The sequence below is a fragment of the Pseudoliparis swirei genome, chromosome 18, assembly GCF_029220125.1.
Source record: "Pseudoliparis swirei isolate HS2019 ecotype Mariana Trench chromosome 18, NWPU_hadal_v1, whole genome shotgun sequence".
Classification (NCBI taxonomy): Eukaryota; Metazoa; Chordata; class Actinopteri; order Perciformes; family Liparidae; genus Pseudoliparis; species Pseudoliparis swirei.
The window spans coordinates 15,950,863-15,971,607 of record NC_079405.1 but is presented as its reverse complement, the minus strand read 5'-3'; the positions used below and the strand labels follow the sequence as shown (position 1 = coordinate 15,971,607).

At 40.2% G+C, this 20,745-nt stretch overlaps 1 protein-coding gene across 1 annotated transcript in view; it reads right to left on the bottom strand.

Moving 5' to 3' along the window:
• Positions 1 to 2,238: 2,238 nt before the first annotated feature.
• LOC130208100 (guanine nucleotide-binding protein G(i) subunit alpha-2-like) overlaps positions 2,239 to 20,745 on the bottom strand; it is a 58,292-nt gene continuing 39,785 nt past the window's right edge. The window contains exons 2-9 of the mRNA XM_056437020.1: positions 17,901 to 17,943; positions 11,631 to 11,772; positions 9,276 to 9,436; positions 6,724 to 6,852; positions 4,425 to 4,554; positions 3,812 to 3,965; positions 3,256 to 3,470; positions 2,239 to 3,158 (exon numbers count right to left, since the gene is read on the bottom strand). Coding sequence (XP_056292995.1) covers positions 3,280 to 3,470; positions 3,812 to 3,965; positions 4,425 to 4,554; positions 6,724 to 6,852; positions 9,276 to 9,436; positions 11,631 to 11,772; positions 17,901 to 17,943 — 950 coding nt within the window. The 3' untranslated portion in view covers positions 2,239 to 3,158; positions 3,256 to 3,279. The remainder of the gene's footprint in view (positions 3,159 to 3,255; positions 3,471 to 3,811; positions 3,966 to 4,424; positions 4,555 to 6,723; positions 6,853 to 9,275; positions 9,437 to 11,630; positions 11,773 to 17,900; positions 17,944 to 20,745) is intronic.

Genomic DNA, 20,745 nt, shown 5'->3' with positions numbered 1-20,745 from the left:
CTGACCCTCAGATAAACAGTATTGTGTTATGTTGCGTTCAGCCGTACAGACGGGTACATAGAATATACACTTTTATTAATCCCCAAGGGGAAATTAGTTCTCTGCATTTAACCCATCCTTAGTTATTAAGGAGCAGTGGGCTGTATGTGTCCAACATACATCAGGATGAAGTTTTAAAGCACCAGCTTGTATGTTTATACGTCTCATTTATGGCTTTGTGAGAGAATCATTCATTTTCACAGACATTATTACAGCCATGTCTTACAGCTTAGATGCATGAAGAATTCATTTATGGCAACATTTAAACATGAAATGTCTGCTTCAGAGATTGCTTAAATACATCAAGCAATAAGCTTGCTTTTCAAAAATGAACCTTTACTTTAAAGGATTTACCCGACAGAACATTTTCTTTTACTGGCGAGTGTGCAAACTCTGAAATGTTGTACTGGTTTGTGTTGGGCCTCTGGGAGGCTGACGGCAGAGAGACGGTCGAGTCAGATGAAGAGCTGCAGTGCCCTCTAGAGAAAGCACTGCTTATTGCTTTATGAATGCTGATTGCTTTATGAATGCAGTTTCCCCCGCCTATTATTTTATGTATCTGCCATTGTTTCATTTCTTAAAAAACAATGCTCGTGTGATAATGTGTAATAATCAAAAGTTTTCCATAATTGAAAAGAAGAAAATGTATGGTTTTGTGGTCATGGCACAACAAGTTAACAAAACATGCGACTGTTTTAGCATTTATATATAATAAAAATAAGTCTATTCGGTGTCTTTATAAAAAAAAGAAGATCAAAGCAGAAATTGTGGTGGGCCAGTGCCGTCATTCAATGTGTTTCTATATTCCCCCGATCTTTATGCCCATCAGAACTCTTCAAGTATTCTGATAAAGCACTAAACTAAATTAGCCATGTCAACCAGCTTTATTTCCCCGTTGAAGAGCTGAATCACTTGAGGTCATTTCTCTGAACTCACCCATATTGGTTATTTCAGACTAATAAACTGTATACATCATAATTATCATACAATGTATGTCCTTTGCTATTGATCATTTCAAAAGGAGGTCTTGGTAATACGAGCATACCGGTAACACTCTTCAGTGACTTACAGCTCGACACATTTCAGTTGAAGTAAACCAGTGGCAAGTTATTTTGAATTGGATGAAAAGAACAGTGATGATAAAACCTTCTGAAAAATGTGCCGAGGTGGTTATGGACACGACTCACAGCAACGTGTCGCTCACACTCTCTGACCATCACTGTCTTAACTCACTCCAGTTCAAAGACAGACAACTGCAGGTAAAGGGAACAAGTTCACCTCTGCATCTGGACAAGTTGGTGATTAAATCTCTGACCGATGTAGAGTGCTCTGTCCTTATCGTGGTACTAATATGGTAGTCATTCTTAAAAGGCACAATGTTGTTAGGGAAAAAGAAAAAGCATACCTGAAGGCCAAACTGAGCTGGATGAGACTGAACAAGTTAATCTCTGGAAACTGTGACGGCATGTACTTCAACAGGCCACTAGATGGAGCCACCTGCCTGTTGAAAGACTTTTCTCGAGGAAGAAGTTGTGGATAGGTCGACAACACGTGTGTGTGTCTGTCTGTCTGTCTGTCTGTTAAGAGCAAGAAGATGTATCTTTTGAAAGAAGAAGTAACACATTCCTTCCTCCTACAAATTCAAACACACCTGTGATCAATTTCTACACTCGGAGTTCGTTGCTTTCGCCTTATCTGCTCTGGTGTGACCAGTAATTTAAGGTGTTCTATAGCGCTATTATTCCACTACATTTGAGCATTCGCCACGGGCCTTTATTTATCACTTGTGGCTTCAATGGTTGCTGTTCAGCTGGGGTACAAGGTCTTATTTTAAAATCATCCGTGTCTGCACCGAACTTTCATCGTTTAAATCACGAATCAAAACCCACCTGTTCAAAACTGCTTTTAATGTGTGATTGTGTGCTCTGAACGTTCTTATTTGCTTTTATAGTTTGTTTTTATTGTCATTTTTAATGCATAGCTTTTAGGATTTTTTAAATTATGTGTTGTAAAGCGTCTTTGAGTTCTATGAAAAGCGCTATAGAAATTGTATGTATTATTATTATTATTTTGTGAAGAGATATGAGTATTATAAATCCCAAGAACTTCCATTGCATTCATGTTTGCAATGGAACAACAGAAACGTGTTCCAGTAAAAAGTAGAAGTACTAAACAGAGAGGAAAAACAATGTGCAAGAGTCAGGTGATCTCTACTTTTATTTAAATTAAATCATATAAGACTTTTTAAAGCATTTTAATATTTACCAAAAACACTAACCTTTTTCTAAATTAGATTTTCGTCTCTCATTATTAATCACTATATATTCATAGGTGCTAGGCAGAAAATGCAAGAAAAATATAGGCGCACAGTAGGTCAAACATACTGAAAGCATATCTAGGAATTGGCTGTAAACAGAAGTAAAGGCACAAACATACTGCAACAGACATGGAAATGGTGCTATAAAAAGTGACAGAATGTTAGGTACACATATACTTTAAATATCAGTTAGGATTTTGCCATAATTTCCCCTGCAAGTGAAGCTTTTTTCATTTTTTTCCCAACATTTTAATATTTTTTCTTTTCAATGTCGGAATGCGATATAATTTGTGCAGATTACAGAGCTAATATTTGCCATGTTGAGTCATGCAGAACAACATACGGTTTGGCTATGAATGATGAACTTATGTAAACATTATTTAAAAAGCATTTTCCTTTATCGATCATATTTTCTGTCCATGCCTGTGCTTCATCTCTTCAAAAATAAGCTTCATGTGATTAAAAGTTTAATAATTTGCACATCAGAATTTCTAAAAGTTAAATGAATGCATTTATATAAAAAAAGTTTTCCTTCGCCTCCTCTAAGAATTGAAAATAAAGAAGAAAAAAAGACCCAAAATATAATAATAAATGTTGATTTTTGTGGTCATTGCCCAAAGAGATAATGATACGAGCGACTGGATCAGCATTTATTGAAATTCTGCGAGGCTCGTCGTTTTCAGTCGATTCGGTGTCTTTATAAAAAGCTGATCAAAGCTGAAATCGTGGTTGGCCAGTGCAGTCATTCATGATGTGTGTTTATTTCCCCTATCTTTATGGTCATCGGAACTCTTCAAGTAATCTAATAAAGCACAAAAAACAAAATTAGTCATTTCAAACAGGCTCCATTGTGAGCCCCTTTAGAGAGCTGAATCACTGGAGGCTCATTCGTTCCTCACCGTGACTCTTTCTCTCACGTGTGTTTAGAAGAGGCCGCAGTCCTTCAGGTTGTTCTTGATGATGACGTCAGTGACGGCGTCAAACACAAACTGCACGTTCTTGGTGTCGGTGGCGCAGGTGAAGTGGCTGTAGATTTCCTTGGTGTCCTTCTTCTTGTTCAGGTCCTCGAATTTGTTCTGGATGTACGCCTGGGCCTCCTCGTTCTTGTTCGGGCCTGAGAGACAGAGAGTGTTGGGAGAGCTTGAGTCTGCTGAGGGCGTCAACGCCTCAATATGATTTCAACATGCTAGTTTTTTTCTCAAACGAAACATTATGTCTTTGCTTGGTATATATACTCTGAAACAAAATGTTAACAATTGTATCATCAGTTATATATTTGTCTATGTTGAGGTTATTATCATCTTACACAGGCAGATTGTGCCTGGTTTTGATTCTGTAACAGGAACAAAGAAGTACAACACATGGAAATGTCACACCCTATACACAGATTATTGAAATTGTTTTAAATAACTGAAAAACAAGAGGTTTTGTCCCATCGAGACGTTCAGACTGTACCGGGGTACTCGGGGAAGCAGATGGTCAGAGGGCTGTGGGCGATCTTCTCCTCGAACAGGTCCTTCTTGTTGAGGAACAGAATGATGGACGTCTCTGTGAACCACTTGTTGTTGCAGATAGAGTCGAACAACTTCATGCTCTCATGCATCCGGTTCTGGGTGGGACGGGTGCAAATGTGGAGATAAAGAGATTATTAGGGAGCTCAACGAGGACACATAGGGGAAATGAGTTTACTGAAACCCAACCTCCCCTCACCATTTGGGAACATCCTGGGAACTACAAAACACATGCAAGGCTGCAAAGCATTTTATTAATTAGTGCCCGCGATTCCAAACCGTACCTCTTAATTCAAGTTGGGTTTTAAAAATGTGCACATAAATAATGGTATATGCTGGTAAACAACTTTGCAAGAAGTTGGTGGGTTCACTTTTGCGATAGAAATATTGTTAATGTCACACAAAATTGTAACATCTTATTAAATAGTATTTTTCATAATGTTATCTGAATGAGGGAAAGGTTTGGAAAGAGCTTGCAGTGGAGTATAAGAGGTCCATTATGTTTTTTATGTAGTCTCAATCCCTTTTTAATGGTTTCATTTTTAAACTTAAATCACCATCTCCTCGTCCTCAGCCAGGACCAAGTCGTAAGCGCTCATGGCGACGCAGAAGATGATCGCTGTGACTCCCTCGAAGCAGTGGATCCACTTCTTCCTCTCCGACCTCTGGCCTCCAACATCAAACATCCTACACACGCACACGCACACGCACAGAGCAGATAGGCCTAAGCATAAGAGAACACTTTTTAACGTATCATTTTCCCTGACATTTGTTGGCATTTCGGTTCAGGGCGGTTGCTGCGGTAACAGCGGCCTTAAGGCACGTTGAGGCACGGCAGGTTTTTCACGAGGCTCCGATATGACTTATTCATGAAGATGGAGGGTACCTCGCTGGATGAAGGAGAATGCTCATCTGGATTTTCTCCACCTTACATTGAGAGGAAGCTTTTCAGCTGGCAGCTGAGCGTTATCGTTTGCAGCATTGCAGAGATGCATTTATTTTTCCTGCCAAGCAGTTTTCACTTTGCAAAATTTGGTTCGTTATGGAGGAACTTTAACTCCGACGGACGACCAGCTTTATGCTGAGTAAGCAGAGCTCATTATAACAGTGACACATCTCCAGCAATGCTTACGTCGACTAAATATATCAGCAGTAAAGAGGTGCTTGAGGTGTAAACATATGCCAGATGGATTTGGTCCAACTGTCTCCCAGGAAGACATAAAATAAATCTAGACTGAAATATGAGACTAAAATATGACACACAGACATACAGCAGCTACAGAAGCACACACGCCTTTTTATTTCCACTGCCTTGTTAAAGCAGCAGTGACTAATGTATCCATAAGATACGAGGTGACACGTGTTTATGTTTGGCTTTATTTCATTATCTCAATGGGTAATATATTTATATATATGTAATGTCAGAATACATAAACACAATGATGAAACATTTCCATTGCAGGAACAAGACTTCTGAGAGGCGTGGCTGAAAACCGTCATTCAAAATAACAAACTGAAAGGGTAATTGTGATTTTGTATTCCTAAATCTTTTTTATTATTAATATGCGTAACCGTGCTTTGATAATAACTCACTTACACAAATCTCACGCATGTATATAGTTTATGTGGAATAGCAAAAAATTAATTCTGTTTAAGAACTTTTACTGGTGTTTATGGGTTGGTACTTCAATGAAGGCGTTTCCTTCTTCTTCTCAGCTTAAACAATATAAATATACATATAATATATATATATGTATATATATATACATATATATATATTATATGTATATTTATATATATACATATAATATGATATAATATATATATATATTACATGCTGTGAAAAATAACGCGTTAACTCAGTTAATAAAATTACAGGATTAATTAGTTGGTTTTTTAAAACGCATTTAACGCATGCGCAGAATGAGCTTCCAATCCGTCTGTTGTTGGTCGTCTCGAACCAGCAGCATGTCATTCTGTCTCTAGTGTCGCGTTAACACGACTTCGATCCCCCCCCCCCACCGTCAACAACTCCTCTCGGAGCTCTTGCCTGTCTTGAGAGCCCTGTAAATGTATATATGTGATTAATCATGATTAATCCACAGAAACCTGTGATTAACCTGATTAAAAATTGTAATCGTTTCACAGCCCTAATATATATGTATATATATAAATATACATATATATATATACACACATATACATACACATATAAAAATAATAGTAATAATAATAATAATAATAATAATAAAAGTGGCAGCCATTAAAAAAAGGCCCAGTGACTGGCTGGATGAGCCTTGTGTAACGTCTTTATTGACTTTCCAAAAAATAGTATTGTTCGGTGGCAAACATATGCATTTTTGATTGCTTTCTAAATCATGTTTTGAGTCTGTTATAACTGTTTTAAATTAACAAAATGATGCACCAAGGATTTGTTGGGAGATCAAATAGGGTTTCACTGCTTTTGCAAAGACTTGTATTATTACTGCTAAATATTTCAGGCAACCCTCAGAGAACTAAGAGAAATGTGTTGATATACTTCAGGTGGCGAGCTTGAGCGTAATCAAATGCACCCGAGTCCTGGAGGCACCTCACCGTCTCTGATTTTAGTTCCTACAAGATGATCTAAAAAATGAATTGCTATTCAACACAATATATATCCTCTGCTGTGAGAAATAGCTTTTTATTTAATATAGGAATATTAGCAGAGGCGGTTGTTGAGTAAATATAAACCTTTTGCAGATGAAATTAAATTTCGAGCTGTACATTATAAACTGATTTGCATCTGTATAAATTTTAACTGTGTTCCACAAAATGAGCCGTTGAGTAAAACACACGGTTCAAGGGGGATCTTACTTAAAGTGCAGGTCCTTGAAGGTGAAATGCGTTTCCACAATGCCGGTGGTCTTCACTCGGGTGCGCAGCACATCTTGCTGTGTGGGGATGTAATCTGGCTTGCCTATCCTCCCCATGTCGTTGAGGTAGCTGATGGGAACACGGACAAAAACAAGATACATCACATTTCTCCCACCGCCAGAGAGGGAATTTAAGGTGTCAGGGTTGTTTCGGGTTATACGTCTCATCTGTCCTTTCACACAGACAAGAGAAGGACTCAAGCGTCGCATGGTGGCCCTCTAACAGCACTGTGCCATCTCAGCACAGTCGGGTTCAAACTCTTATTAAATGAGCCGATGAGCCGTCACAGAGCAACACACGGCTGCTGCTAGACACATTTTTGTCAAGAATAATAATTTCATATAACGTACATTGTGTATCAGATAAGGAAACATTTCCTGAAACTTCGTATCTGCTGACATTGTGAATTCCTGAAACAGCTTCACTCATAATTCATTGATTGGTAATTGGAGAGTCGAGTATATTGTCCGTGAGAAGCAACCACGCTGTTGCAGACAGAGATTGCGAATCACATACTGCACACCCAGCCATGGGAAAACATCAACTGCAAGTCGTGTCAACACAATAGGTAAAGCATGGGGAGGAGTCACACTGGTTAGTGTGACCTTTGTCAATAATCACAAAATGATGTTGTATGTGGTCAGCAATGTAAACAATAACATCCTGCCGAGGGCCACTGAGATGCTCGTCTTTTCATATGCACAGTGACTTTTGTTAAATTTAAATGTCTCTTAAATGTGATGTGTTGACGTTCTGTTTTGTTGACAATATTGTCAGCATGTTTTGGTTTGTTATGCGTTTGGAAGAAACTGTATCTGTGTGTGTGTGTGTGTGTCGGTGCACAAAAATGGTCAAAAAGCAATTTGGCTTTATGCCTAAAACCTGATAAAAGCACTACATACAAGACCACAATCAATGTTTGAACATATAGTGTTACCATGGGAGACACACAATAAGACAAAAGTATTTGATGTCATTCTTTCAGCACAATATGCAACTGCATAAAAAAAGAAAGGGTTGTATAACAAAGTGTTGTTGCTGAATGTAATCCCCTGCAAGCCGCAGCCCGGGTGTAGATATTAGAGCACGTGTTTGACAGTTTCATTATTATCCGGCTCCCCAGGGAGAGCGCTTCAGGCTGCTTTTGTAGTCCACACATCAGGGAGTGTAGCACTACTTCATTTGGCCCACGGTTTATATAATAAAGGTAATCAACTGCAGTGTAACAGAGAATCATCAATGGACACATTTTATGATGAGGATTTTACAGAAGGTTTTAAAACCACTTCACTATATTTGATAATTGTTTACTCAGTGACACGAATAGAGGCCCAATGTGGAGACATTATGGAATTCATATTGCTGCAGACACAGAACTGATCTAGGAGAGACCATTTCCTTTTTACACATCCAGACGTGTGAAAAGGTCTTCATTGGCTGATGGATCCATTATTGTCTGAGTGCACAGTACATGTCTCTTTCTATCCAACCAGGGAGAGAGAAGAGAGAGGTCTCTGTTAATGTGAGCTGTTCGATCCCTCTCTTTCTGTATCTTTCGCTTCCTTTCTCTGGCTCTCAGCAGGTGCCATGGATTATGTTCTAGTACCAGACTCATTAGTCCTCTTATAGGAACCGCCTCTCCCAGTGCCCCACCAAGTCATGATGAACCATTGTACAATCTCCCGGCCTACTGGCGGTGTGGTTTCAGGTCCCCTCGGCTTTAACAAGAGCAAAGATGGGGAAGTTATGATTCTAGCGGCCCCCACAAACAGAGAACAAAATCACTCCCCCTGGAAGTTAAATACAGCCGTGACTGCAAAGCAATCTTTTGTGAAAGGCGTAACACTCCCCTGATATTTTACAGCACATTTTGGAGGTGTCATAGTATTATCAAAGGCCTTGCGTATTAAATATAATTCACTGCAGTCAATTCCCGCTGCAGCTTGCAGGCAGCTGGTTGCCAACCGGGCTGAAGCTCTCGGTTTTCACTGGATTTCCATTTCGGAGCAGCAGGTCGGAGTGATAACCACCTCTCACTTCTTAACCAGCAGCCTCTCCCAGTTACCTCACGCTCTCTCTGTTATTATCCTGGTATATTATAACGGGTCCAAAAACAGAGTGCTCAGAAAGGAGTGTCATTGAGATAATTAAGACCTGCGGAGAGAGGCTGAGGGTGCTGTGCTGTTGCAGATTAGCGATGTGATTGGTATTAATATTGAAAGCCACTTGTTAAACAAAAAAGTAATGGCTTCACTATTAATAACTGCAGCTGCTCTCTATGGGGCCCTTCTCTACAGCCAGGGCTGTGATGCTGAGAAAATTAACAATATGAGAAATGATCAAATAGAATCCAGCAGAAAACACTTTTGAATTCTAGTAAAGCAGACCAGAGTAGTAATAGTGCAGTAGTGCACAATAATGGTCCTTTTATTTTGAAACACAAGGCTCCATATATTAGCTTTGATGTCATTTGATGTTCTTAATGCACTCACTAAGCTGCTGAGTCATTGAGCTGGTACTCTCTGGCCCGTGTGAAGCAGCTCTGGACGCCGGCGTCGGCCCACAGTCGCTGGATGACGTTGGACAGGTCTTCTGGCAGGATGCCCTGCTCCTCTGCTACTGCTGACAGGGCAAACAGCTGGCGGGCATCATCCTGAAAGAAAGAACGCAGACCAGATAGAGTAGGTCTCTAAAAAAGTAATGTGACCGTATATTAACCCTCGTTATTTTTCTACAATGGACAAACTTGTATGACAAGTTGCGGTGAAAGGAATGTTCATATGTTATAAACTGTGTATATGGTTCTCAATACTGAGCTTCTGGCTAACTGTGACAGAGGTGTTTTACAATCTAACCAGCAATAACTAGGAAAATAAAACCGGTACAAAGCATAGATTCATTGGGATGGTTGTTTACTGCGTTAATTGGCTGGCAAACATTAAATCAGATATGGAGAGTGATTTTTCAGAAAACTGCCTTGTCAAACTACAAGCTGTAGCTAGCTTCTGCTGTGGGTACCCATTTAAAAACCCATCTCTCAATATACTTTACTTAGAAATTGTGGATAAGAGATACAACCACTGGAAAACATTCCATGACGGAAAGAAAGTTTTAATTATTCTAGTATGACTACAAAGTATCCATCGTTGGCATCGGGCCATCACACAGCCATCTGCCATCAAACTGCATCGTAATGAATCCATACAGTATATGAAACGTGTAGTGGTATGGAAAAACAGACGCATCAAAAGGTAGACTGTGCAAAAATATTTATGCTAATATTTACTTACCTTTATTACTCTGAGACATCCATAATAAATAAGCTAGAAGGCGTTTACAAACTTAGTTTATATTGTATTGGAGCACGAGGAAAGAGCTTACGTCACCTCCGTCGCACCACTCTGACCCTTTGTGTTTGATACAGGACCAGGGCTAGAGAGCAGACTTCCATGTATTAGTTAACCATTGGCTGACCCTCCACTCTATCTCAGCTGTAGGTCACAGTAAGTAAGCAGAACCTTTACATGGGACCACGTGGAAGTGATCGAAATCCTGTGACCAACACAAGCAGTATTAAATGGACGTCAGAAGAACAGAATCCAGAATACCATGGGATGGCATTTTTCTGTTTTTTTGATCTCTTTATGTGTTGACGAGTTTAGCTCGTAGAGTCCAAATACATGTTCCACAGGCGGCCATCAAGTATATATTTAATCTAATATCTAATCTGACATTTTCCCTCAATAGACCTTTAGTTAAACTAAAATACATTATGATACAGTCATGAAAATGTCTGCAACATCTGATGAGTTTGTAGCAATGGATATGTTTGGCCAACAATGAAAGCAGCTATTTGCTTTTAAAAATAAAGAAATCAGACGAACCAGTTCAGTCACCTTTTTAAATTGAAATCTGTGAAATATCCCAGGCTACTCAAATAACTCTGTAGGCCATTGCAGTGTGTGTGTGTGTGTGTGTGTGTGTGTGTGCGTGGGGGGGGGGGGGGGGGTCAAATAAACTAATTCACTCAGTCCAGCAGAACTTGTCATGCAGCGCTAGCTCCCTTGGCAGAGCCAATTCTGAGAATATACTATGCGGTCAAAAAGCACTTTCCACATAAAAAACATGTTTATCCAACTCCTCTGGACTGAAGGTCAACAGGGAGCGTGACATTTGGAGAGAATAGAAGTATCACAGATGTTCATACAGTGAACATTATTAGGATTAGAATCTGTGAGAATATAATATATGAATCATAGTAGACTTACTTTTGTATACATTACTTATTAATGCCTGAATGTTATGCGTGTCATCTTATCTCTCTGTGTGTAGAACACGTATTGTACCTTTTAACAGCTCTCACATTCATACAGGCAGATAATGCATGGCTCTGCTGGAGTCCATCTTAACCATCTGTTTCCCAGAGTTGATTTCCAAAGAGAGACCGTCACGTTGCACTCGGTGAAATTCTTGAGCTGCATCATTTCTGCCGCCTCAAATCCTCAAGGCCAGATATGGGTGGTTAGAATGTAGGCAGAGTGGAGGCGTTGATTAGAAGAGATGATATCACTGAGCTGAGAGCCGCTATACTACACTAAACTTAATCAGATTCCCAGTAGGATGTGTCACCTCCTTTTACATGGGAACGATATGGCCCTTAAAGCGACTGTATGGCAGTTTTTAAATGCATCTGTCATATGTATTTTCATAAGGCTTGTATACTTAAAATAATTGAGCCACATTGGTTGGAGATGCTTTCAGCCACACAATCTTCTTTCTACAACAACACTGACGCCTTGATGACATTCAAAAAGTTACCCATTTCAACTTTAGTGTCAGATACCTACCGCTCTAGTAGCTTCCTCATAGTCGATCTTCAGGTTGGCCATAGCTTTGATGATGGCCATAATGGACTGGATTGTGTTGCTGTAGACAACGGCTCTGTACTGCTTGCACTCATCTTCTGAGTATCCATCCTCATGGATAATCCTGGAAACAGAGACCAGAGGAAGGGAGGGGAAGAGCAAGAGACCAAAAAAAGATTAGTTTGTATTTCAAGCTGAAATCCCAAAGTCACAATGAAACACAGTAAAGATGTACATACTTATGATTACATGAATACATAAAATGGTGTAAAATAGTTGAATTTTCCCCAAGATCTTGCAAAACAACTTATGAAATGTTGTCCATTATGTGTTACAATAAAACAACTTAAAAAGTACACATTTAGTTGATATTTCATTAGATCCATTCACAATGCCTCAGTCCTCCATGTATGAGATCACATATCATAATACTGGTAGTTTGGATTAATGGGAAAATTCAAATGTTTTTCTATCTCCCTCAGCTAGAGAACATGAACAAATATTGACTCGCTTTTGAAGCTGTGGAAAGAGACAGAGAAAGAGGCATGTGGTGGAAAACGCAAGGGGCAACCAGAACCATCGCCCATAGCCCGTCGCGGCCCAAAGACCGGAGTCGCACAGCCAGGACGCTCATTGGCTGTGATGAGCTGAATGGGACCTCATTAAGATGCAAGGGAGCCCACTGAGCAGCAGCCCAGAGGACTGAAAGCCGACAGTGTTTCCCCCACATCCAACAAATACTTACAATCATTGTATACACTTATTTGATTGACTTGATTGTGAAGCATTTTGCCAACTTTATTTCTTAAATCAATCTTTTTTTTAATTATCATATTGCAGTCTCACATTAGGTTGGCACATTCAATTAAATTCAATTCAGTTTATTTGTATAGCCCAATTTCACAAATGTGTCTCGGAGTGCTTTACAATCTGTACACAAAGACATCCCTGCCCCAAAACCTCGCATCGGATCAGGAAAAACTCCCAAATAAACCTTCAGGGGAAAAAAAGGGAAGAAACCTTCAGGAGAGAACAGAGGAGGATCCCTCTCCAGGATGGACAGGTGCAATAGATGTAATGTGTACAGAAGGACAGATTTAGAGTTAAAATACATTCAATGAATATGACAGAGTGTATGAATCGTTCATAGTAGGCTTATTCCACGATGGAGACCTCCACGATCCATCAGGCAGATGGCGGTGGGGAGGAGGAGTGGGCGGAGTCTCAACAGGACAGTGGCGTAGTCGGTAGCAGGAATTCCACGACCCAGACGATCCATCAGGCAGATAGGATCTATGCCGTCTCATAGGGTCCGATGACCCCATGAGACGTGAAGTCAAAAGGACTCCGGGGAGAAAGCAGAGTTAGTAACGTGTGATTGAGAGATGAAAATGTATCCTTAAGGAGAGAAAAAAGAGGTGATAGGTGCTCAGTGCATCCTAAAACGTCCCCCAGCAGCTATAAGCCTATAGCAGCATATCAAGGGGCTGGACCAGGTGAACCTGATTCAGCCCTAACTATAAGCTCTGTCAAAGAGGAAAGTCTTAAGTCTACTCTTAAACGAGGTGACTGTGTCTGCCTCCCGGACTGAAATTGGAAGCTGGTTCCATAAAAGAGGAGCTTGATAACTAAAGGCTCTGGCTCCCATTCTACTTTTTAAGACTAGGAACTACAAGTAGTCCCGCATTTAGTGAGCGTAGCTCTCTAGTGGGGCAATATGGTACTACAAGCTCCTTAAGATATGATGGAGCATCACCAATCAAGGCTTTGTACGTTAAGAGAAGAATTTTAAAAGTGATTCTTGATTTTACTGGGAGCCAGTGCAGAGCAGCTAGTGCAGGAGTGATGTGATCTCTTTTCTTAGTTTTAGTGAGAATACGAGTTGCAGCATTCTGGATCAACTGGAGGGACCTAAGAGACTTATTTGAGCAGCCTGATAATAAGGAGTTGCAGTAATCCAGTCTCGAAGTAACGAACGCGTGAACCAATTTTTCTGCATCTTTTTGAGACAAGATGTGCCTGATTTTTGAAATATTACGGAGATGAAAGAATGCAGTCCTTGAGATTTGCTTTACGTGGGAGTTAAAGGACAAGTCCCGATCAAAGATAACGCCAAGATTCTTTACAGTGGTGTTGGATGCCAGGGCAATGCCGTCTACAGAAACCACATCACCAGATAATTGATCTCTGAGGTGCTCAGGGCCGAGTCAAATTACTTCGGTTTTGTCTGAGTTTAACATCAAGAAGTTGCAGGTCATCCATGTTTTTATGTCTTTAAGACATGCTTGAATTTTACTTAGTTGGTTGGTTTCCTCTGGTTTTATCGATAGATATAGTTGAGTATCATCTGCATAGCAATGAAAGTTTATGGAGTGTTTCCTGATAATATTGCCCAAAGGAAGCATGTATAAGGTAAATATAATTGGTCCAAGCACAGAACCTTGTGGAACTCCGTGACTAACGTTGGTGGTTATCGAGGCGTCATCGTTTACAAATACAAACTGAGATCGATCTGATAAATAGGATTTAAACCAACTTAGTGCCGTGCCTGAAATGCCAATCGACTGCTCCAGTCTCTGTAACAGGATGTCATGGTCAATGGTGTCAAATGCAGCACTAAGGTCTAACAAGACCAGGACAGAGAGGAGTCCTTTATCTGCTGCCATTAAGAGGTCATTTGTAATTTTCACCAGTGCTGTCTCTGTGCTGTGGTGTTTTCTAAATCCTGACTGAAACTCCTCAAATAAACTATTATGATGTAGAAAGTCACACAACTGATTTGCGACCACTTTCTCAAGGATCATGGATCACGTGTGGACAAGAGTTGGACACAGAGTGTGATAGTGTGCTATATAAACCTGAACACCTTAAATGTGAAGGGTTAAGTGGATAACACTTCCAGTGAGTAATAATCTGGAAACCAATTATAGGAGCACAATAGCACCAGATATTATATAAAACACAAAATTATGTTTGCCGATATAAAACCATTGTTGATGAAGAGGGTCGTAAACTCTTCTTTGTTCATTGGCCACATAAAACATAAAACCATTGTACAATAACCTATGAAGAAAAGCTCAAAGTGTTTTCCGTATATTAAACAATCCATTCACAAAACGGACGATGAACAGCCTGAGACGTCGGCAACAAATAAAAACAGACGTACGTTTCCTCAAACCTGCCAACAATTCATTCATCCCCTCTGTTCTGAGTTGTCCTTGCAAATTCCTTATTTCTTGCTATGATGAGGCTGATAATAGTACCGAATATTATATTCCTTGAGAACTGAAAGCACATGAGCACTCGCTCGCCGTTTACCTCTGTGAAGAAATATGAACTAGTTCATTTTACTTGAAAAACACAAAACTCTGTCCACTTCTCTCCCTCTGGTCAAAGACATTCCCCCAGTAGCTGGTGCATGAACAGTGGTCCAGCTTGACTTTGTTGTGTCACGTCGCCTGTACGTAGAATGTGGTCCATCAGATTTAACTGTAACGTGTTGAGTACATTTAATATATATTTTGCATTGAATCAGACAAACTGAACTGAAAACATGGCCATCATAATCATATTATAGACCAGGGGTTCTCATATAGGAGGGGTAGAAAGTAAATGTCCACAGGGTGTACATGACTGGTGTACTTTGTAAACGGCTTCCTTCTCATTTAAATATTTCATTGATTCTGTGTTAAAAACACTGCACTTGCAAGTCAGCCAGGGGTATATTTTCACGAGGATACAATAAAACTTGATTAAATTAATACATCCCATTAGTAGTGCTGTCATATCCTATGACGGTCACATTTTTGTAAGCATCAAAGACTTGTCAACCGAAGGGATTTTTCAAATTTAAAAGCCAGATTAAAAGACACCCCATCATTAGCACACCCGTTTCCTGTGACTCTCAAAGAAGCATAATTAATTCTTTTATCAGAATTTTGAATGGAAAAATCCCACAAATAATAACTCTGAAATCCATTATTTTCCATTTTACAAAAAAAGAAAAACAACCACAGAAAATGTTTCTACTTTCTCTAAGCCTAATTTGGAACTGTTGGTTCTATTTTCAGGGAGCCACAATGCACTTGATGACGGTGGTGAGCTGCTCTTCAGCTAAAGGGCTCGAGAGGCCTTCTCACCACAGTCATTTTGACATGTCATACCAGATCCAGGGCCCTATTATTGCATATGAATCATTCATGTTAATAATGATGTACGCTTTTGCTCATGATGTATCAAAAGAGAAAGCATCAAGCGTGTAGGTGTTCACTGATGTGAACAAAGAGCGTTTCTGAGAGATTTATCGAATTGCTTCAGTCAGTGTAGAGAGAATGAACAGGGAGACTAACATGACGTCATCAGCTGTGGAAATCCACATGTAGCACCACCTTCTCCACGCTGGGTATGAGGACAAGTAGGGAGTTTTTCACAGCGACTGCTCAGAGTGAACCTCTTCATTTGTGCGACAGAGTCATGGAGATTAGGATGTACGCAAGACAACACAAATACCAGCCTTTCTATAGACGGTCATCTTTACCCTGCCAGTTTCCTCCTGGCATAATTCTTACACTGATTGCCAAAATGGAACATTTTAGCATTATTAATTTTAAAACATCCTCCCACAGTCAGTTTTAAGTGGCTCACTTTATCATTATGTAGCAAGCTATGCTTTTTGTTTAAAAAACATCCTTTGAGAAACCTGAGGGATGAAAGCAAGAACAATCAGGAAATCTACGGACGCTGGTTAATCGTGACATGACTCTTTCAAATGTTGTGTACTTGTATCCTTATTTCTGCTTGGTATTGTAAATGTGACATCAAATGAATCATAATTCACCAAATACATGTTAAATTTCTTGGTTTGATCAAGTTACATACTTGGATATGGAATTTGACAGCGTTTCAAGACCGGCTTCATTTCTTTCTAGTTTTGTGATCTTAAGCAGCAAGCAGTGGCGGTCTAGTGAGGGGGAGGCGTCCTATCAGGTGAAGGACAAGTTCATGATGATATTTCAGTGTAGAGGAGCACTGAAAATCATCTTTTGTACAACCTGACTAATGTTTCCTGTCTTGAGCAAACACTAACTAGTGCAACAACATTGCCAGGATCATTCTGAATTGCACAATTGCACAAACATGACTGGAAGCCCATGTACCAAGATGAACCCTGGTATCTGCTTTTATACAGGCTTAGTGCAGTTAAGTAATGTACACATGTCAGAAGACATCTGTATTCTGCCCAGTGACTGGACTCCCCAATTGATTCGGTAAATCACTTAACAACGCTTCTCTCCTCCTTGAGGCTGGTGATAAAGGTTCAGGGTGAAACGCCTGTTAAGGCCGATTTCATCCTGCTGGCTCTGAGCCGAGCAGCGCCAAGCTAATACAATATCAGCTGCAGTACAGAAGAGGATAGAGCTGTGTGTGTGTGTTTACTAATATAAACTACATGAGAAGATACCATTTGGCACCTGCTTTACTTGAATGTAAATACAAAATATGAATGTATTGAAAATGTGATTAGTTCATTTACATTTGAAATGTGCAAAGTGACCAGTTTCAGAGCTTTTGGCTGATATATGTATATATGTGGACGGCAGAGATGAAAACCCTTCCACCTATGTGGAAATATCTGTCCAGACTCAATGTGGATTTTCAGCTAAACAACAACAACAACAAACACAGCAATAATATAAAGCTTGTGACATAATCAAATTATCGGATATGTTGGTTATTGACAGCAAAATACTGTCTTACCGTACAAAGGCTATATGTCGATGTATTTCAACCTCGGACATCGTCAGATAGGATCCAACAAAAGACAAATTAAGAACACATTTTAGGCAAAAAAATTCAAATTAATCAGCAATTCATCAAAGTACGAATTTTAAGGGGGCTAGGAAAGGTCTGAACTCAGTATCCTCCACTTTTAAGAGACTGTCGTTTCCATTATGACAATTATTCTTTTATTCATGCATTTCCATTAAGGCTTTTTTTAATAAATTGAAAGCATGGTTCATGGGAACATGGGAGCCGACAGTTGGAGTACATTGATGTGAGGCAACATTCGTGCTGCACTGCTATAACTCTTCAGTTTAAGTTTATGCATTCATTTAGATACTCATAATCAAATACATGTGGGAAAACCATTTATTTGTAATTAGTACAAACACATTAAATTGTGCTGTTAAACCATATATTAATTTGTCACAGATGATGGGAGGAAAAGCAAAACAATGAGCAGTCACTCACTTCATCTGCTTCACAATGGTGCTCTTCCCCGACTCTCCAGCACCTGCAGAGAGAAAGAAAACAGGCAAAGGTTAAAAATACACTCCCGTTGGTTGAGAAATGTAAACAGGCAGCCAGCGAGGCCGGCTCACATCTGGACCCTTGTCTTGCTCCCCTCCCTTCGCCTCACAGTTTTGCCTTCAGCTCTGCAAGACATCTGAGTTCTCATTTCCATCCTGGACAGGCCTCCTGCTCTCTCTTAATGTACAGGGATCAGTTAGAAATCAGTCAGTTATATTTGTGGTCTGATTTCAAATGGTAGTACAGAACTCTCTCAACCTCTAAAAGGAGCAAAAAAACACCCGTCATCATATTCCCCTCTTTTTATTACGCCTTTAAAGATGTTAACATTTTGATGGAAACATCTCACACTCACAGGATATGGGCTTTTCTTATCCACTGCTATGTTTATTCTAATAGCCTGAGGCCAGAGAGAGCACATCTGCCACAAGGAATCTAACACACACACACACACAAACACACACACACACACCCAGGGGTGACTGTCAGTGCACTCTCCATTCGTACTCGCCTGGGGTCTTTCTGGGATAACCCTTAAAATACCCTACTACGCAGCATGCACATGAACACCAAAGCCTCTGGGTGGGAAGGGGCAAAGATAGTTTCCATGGACAGCTGTCAGCTCCTACTCCTCCGTGGGATATAAGCTCAGACTGGCTGTTGGATCAGTTTTAACAAATATCCAACAGATTTTGACAGTCTAAAAGGTATGACATCATCACGTGCCTTGCTGCGTATCAAGGCTGACCCAATGTGACTAAAAATTCAACAAAACCTAAAGAGTGCGGGTGCTCGCGATCTGGATGGGTGATTTTACCTACAAACACATTGTGACATTCTCTATTTAACATCCACCTCATGGTTCTGAAGTCCTAACTCTCCCCACCAAGCAATTTTCAAATCACACTGTGCTGAAGCGCTGATCCATCTGCTGAGCAGTCTGTGGGTGATATTGTTAAGCAGAAGGAAAAGCAAGGGGAAAAATGCTCTCTCCGTCTGGCTCACTGCACACCTTGAATGCAAAACTGTAAACAGAACCCCGACTGAAAACAATTTGAAATAACTAAGATGGAGACTGATTCAGTGGAAATGAGCATCGGGAGCATGAGCATTCCTCAGCTATCCAGTTGTAGATGGAACACTTTGTGGTGAATAAATCATGACAGACAAGCTTTGTTTGATTTAAGCTGGTTAAAACCACAATATTGGTTTAAAGCCCAAAAATGCCTTCAAAATAGTTGTCTCTTAAAACCACAAACATTAAACTCTATGTATTAAACTAATGTGGCGAACTAATACGTTTCTAATTTTGCACCGCAAGCCATAACAGAGTTACAGTTACAGACTGGAACTAGACCTGCTTTCATGAATTTGATGAGCTAGCAGGCATTTATCTCATCTACAACACACACATACACACGCACACACACACACACGAAAGTCGTAAACATACCCTTTGGAGTTCGGACCCGAGTGTGACCCGTAGCTGCTAACAGTTAAGAGATGAGTGGTGAAGTTTGCCACATACCTTGGTGACACGGCTGCTTTGGGTAACACATAGGTAGCAGCTCTTTGTATTGACCCTTACAAACACACTTAAGATGCTGGAACTCTTTGAATATGTTTTGAAGCGTTTGCAAGAATAAATCTGACGTTCAAATGAAATAACTGTAAAATACAGTCTGTTCCTCTTCACACATGACAGTCACTTTAAAGTGAGAGGACAACACTCAACATGGATTGGAGTAGAGTGGGGTTTTATGTACACCTTCAAAAACATGAACAATGCATTGCTGCTATAGCATTCCTTATTATGAGTACTTCAGTGACCTCAATGTACTTTATACACACACACATATGCAGAGGCAAGGGACATCTTCCACTGCGCTGATACCTTTAACATTTCATACTTGGCGGTAAAAAGCTGCCAACAACTGTACCTGCACTTGTACTTTCATAAGAAGGTTTGCAGAATTCCTACAGGAGTGGACACACTTTTTTTCTACTAATCAATCCTTAACTGGATGAAACACACACACACACACATACGCACACTTGGTAGGACAGCTGGGTCTGCTGAGGAATCATATAGGATGCTGTCACGGATGTGATACATATGCAATCACTCTCAATATTGGGGCAATAAGCATATGCTGCTGGTGGTTCTGTGGGGAGAGGCGGTGGCAGGAGCTCAGATCCTGATGACAGTTGGAGTCATATCACTGATCCTATTACACAACACACTTTGCCTGATCTGTGGCTAACGTTGCATTATCACCACAGCTCCCTTTGGACCGTGCAGGCGCAGGACTGCAGCTGGATGAACATGAACACACACACACCCACACACACACACACACATACCATTTTCACATGCCCTATTGATACTAGTATGTTCTAAAGATTATTTGGAAAAAATGGTATGACTCAGCGCTGAACAAGCACAGCTTCTCTCTCCAGTCAGCTTCAACCTCCAACTGGCGGCCTTTGGTGACTGAAGAGACCCCCAGGTCTCACATAGTGCGGACAAACCAACTTTGCTTTGCACAAACAGCGTACGAAAATCAATACTTAACAACTAAACTGAAGCCGGATCTCAGCTCAAATTTAGCTAAATGGACCTTTAAGCCATCTTGAAGTGACATGAAGATGAAATTAAAAACAAATTGCGTTTCATGAAACAGTTTGACCAATGCACAGAGGAATAAGAGCAGGGGATGAAGAAAACAGTAGGAAAGTAAATAATGTTCACTGCCTAGCAACTGGGCAACATGTACGCCAGTTG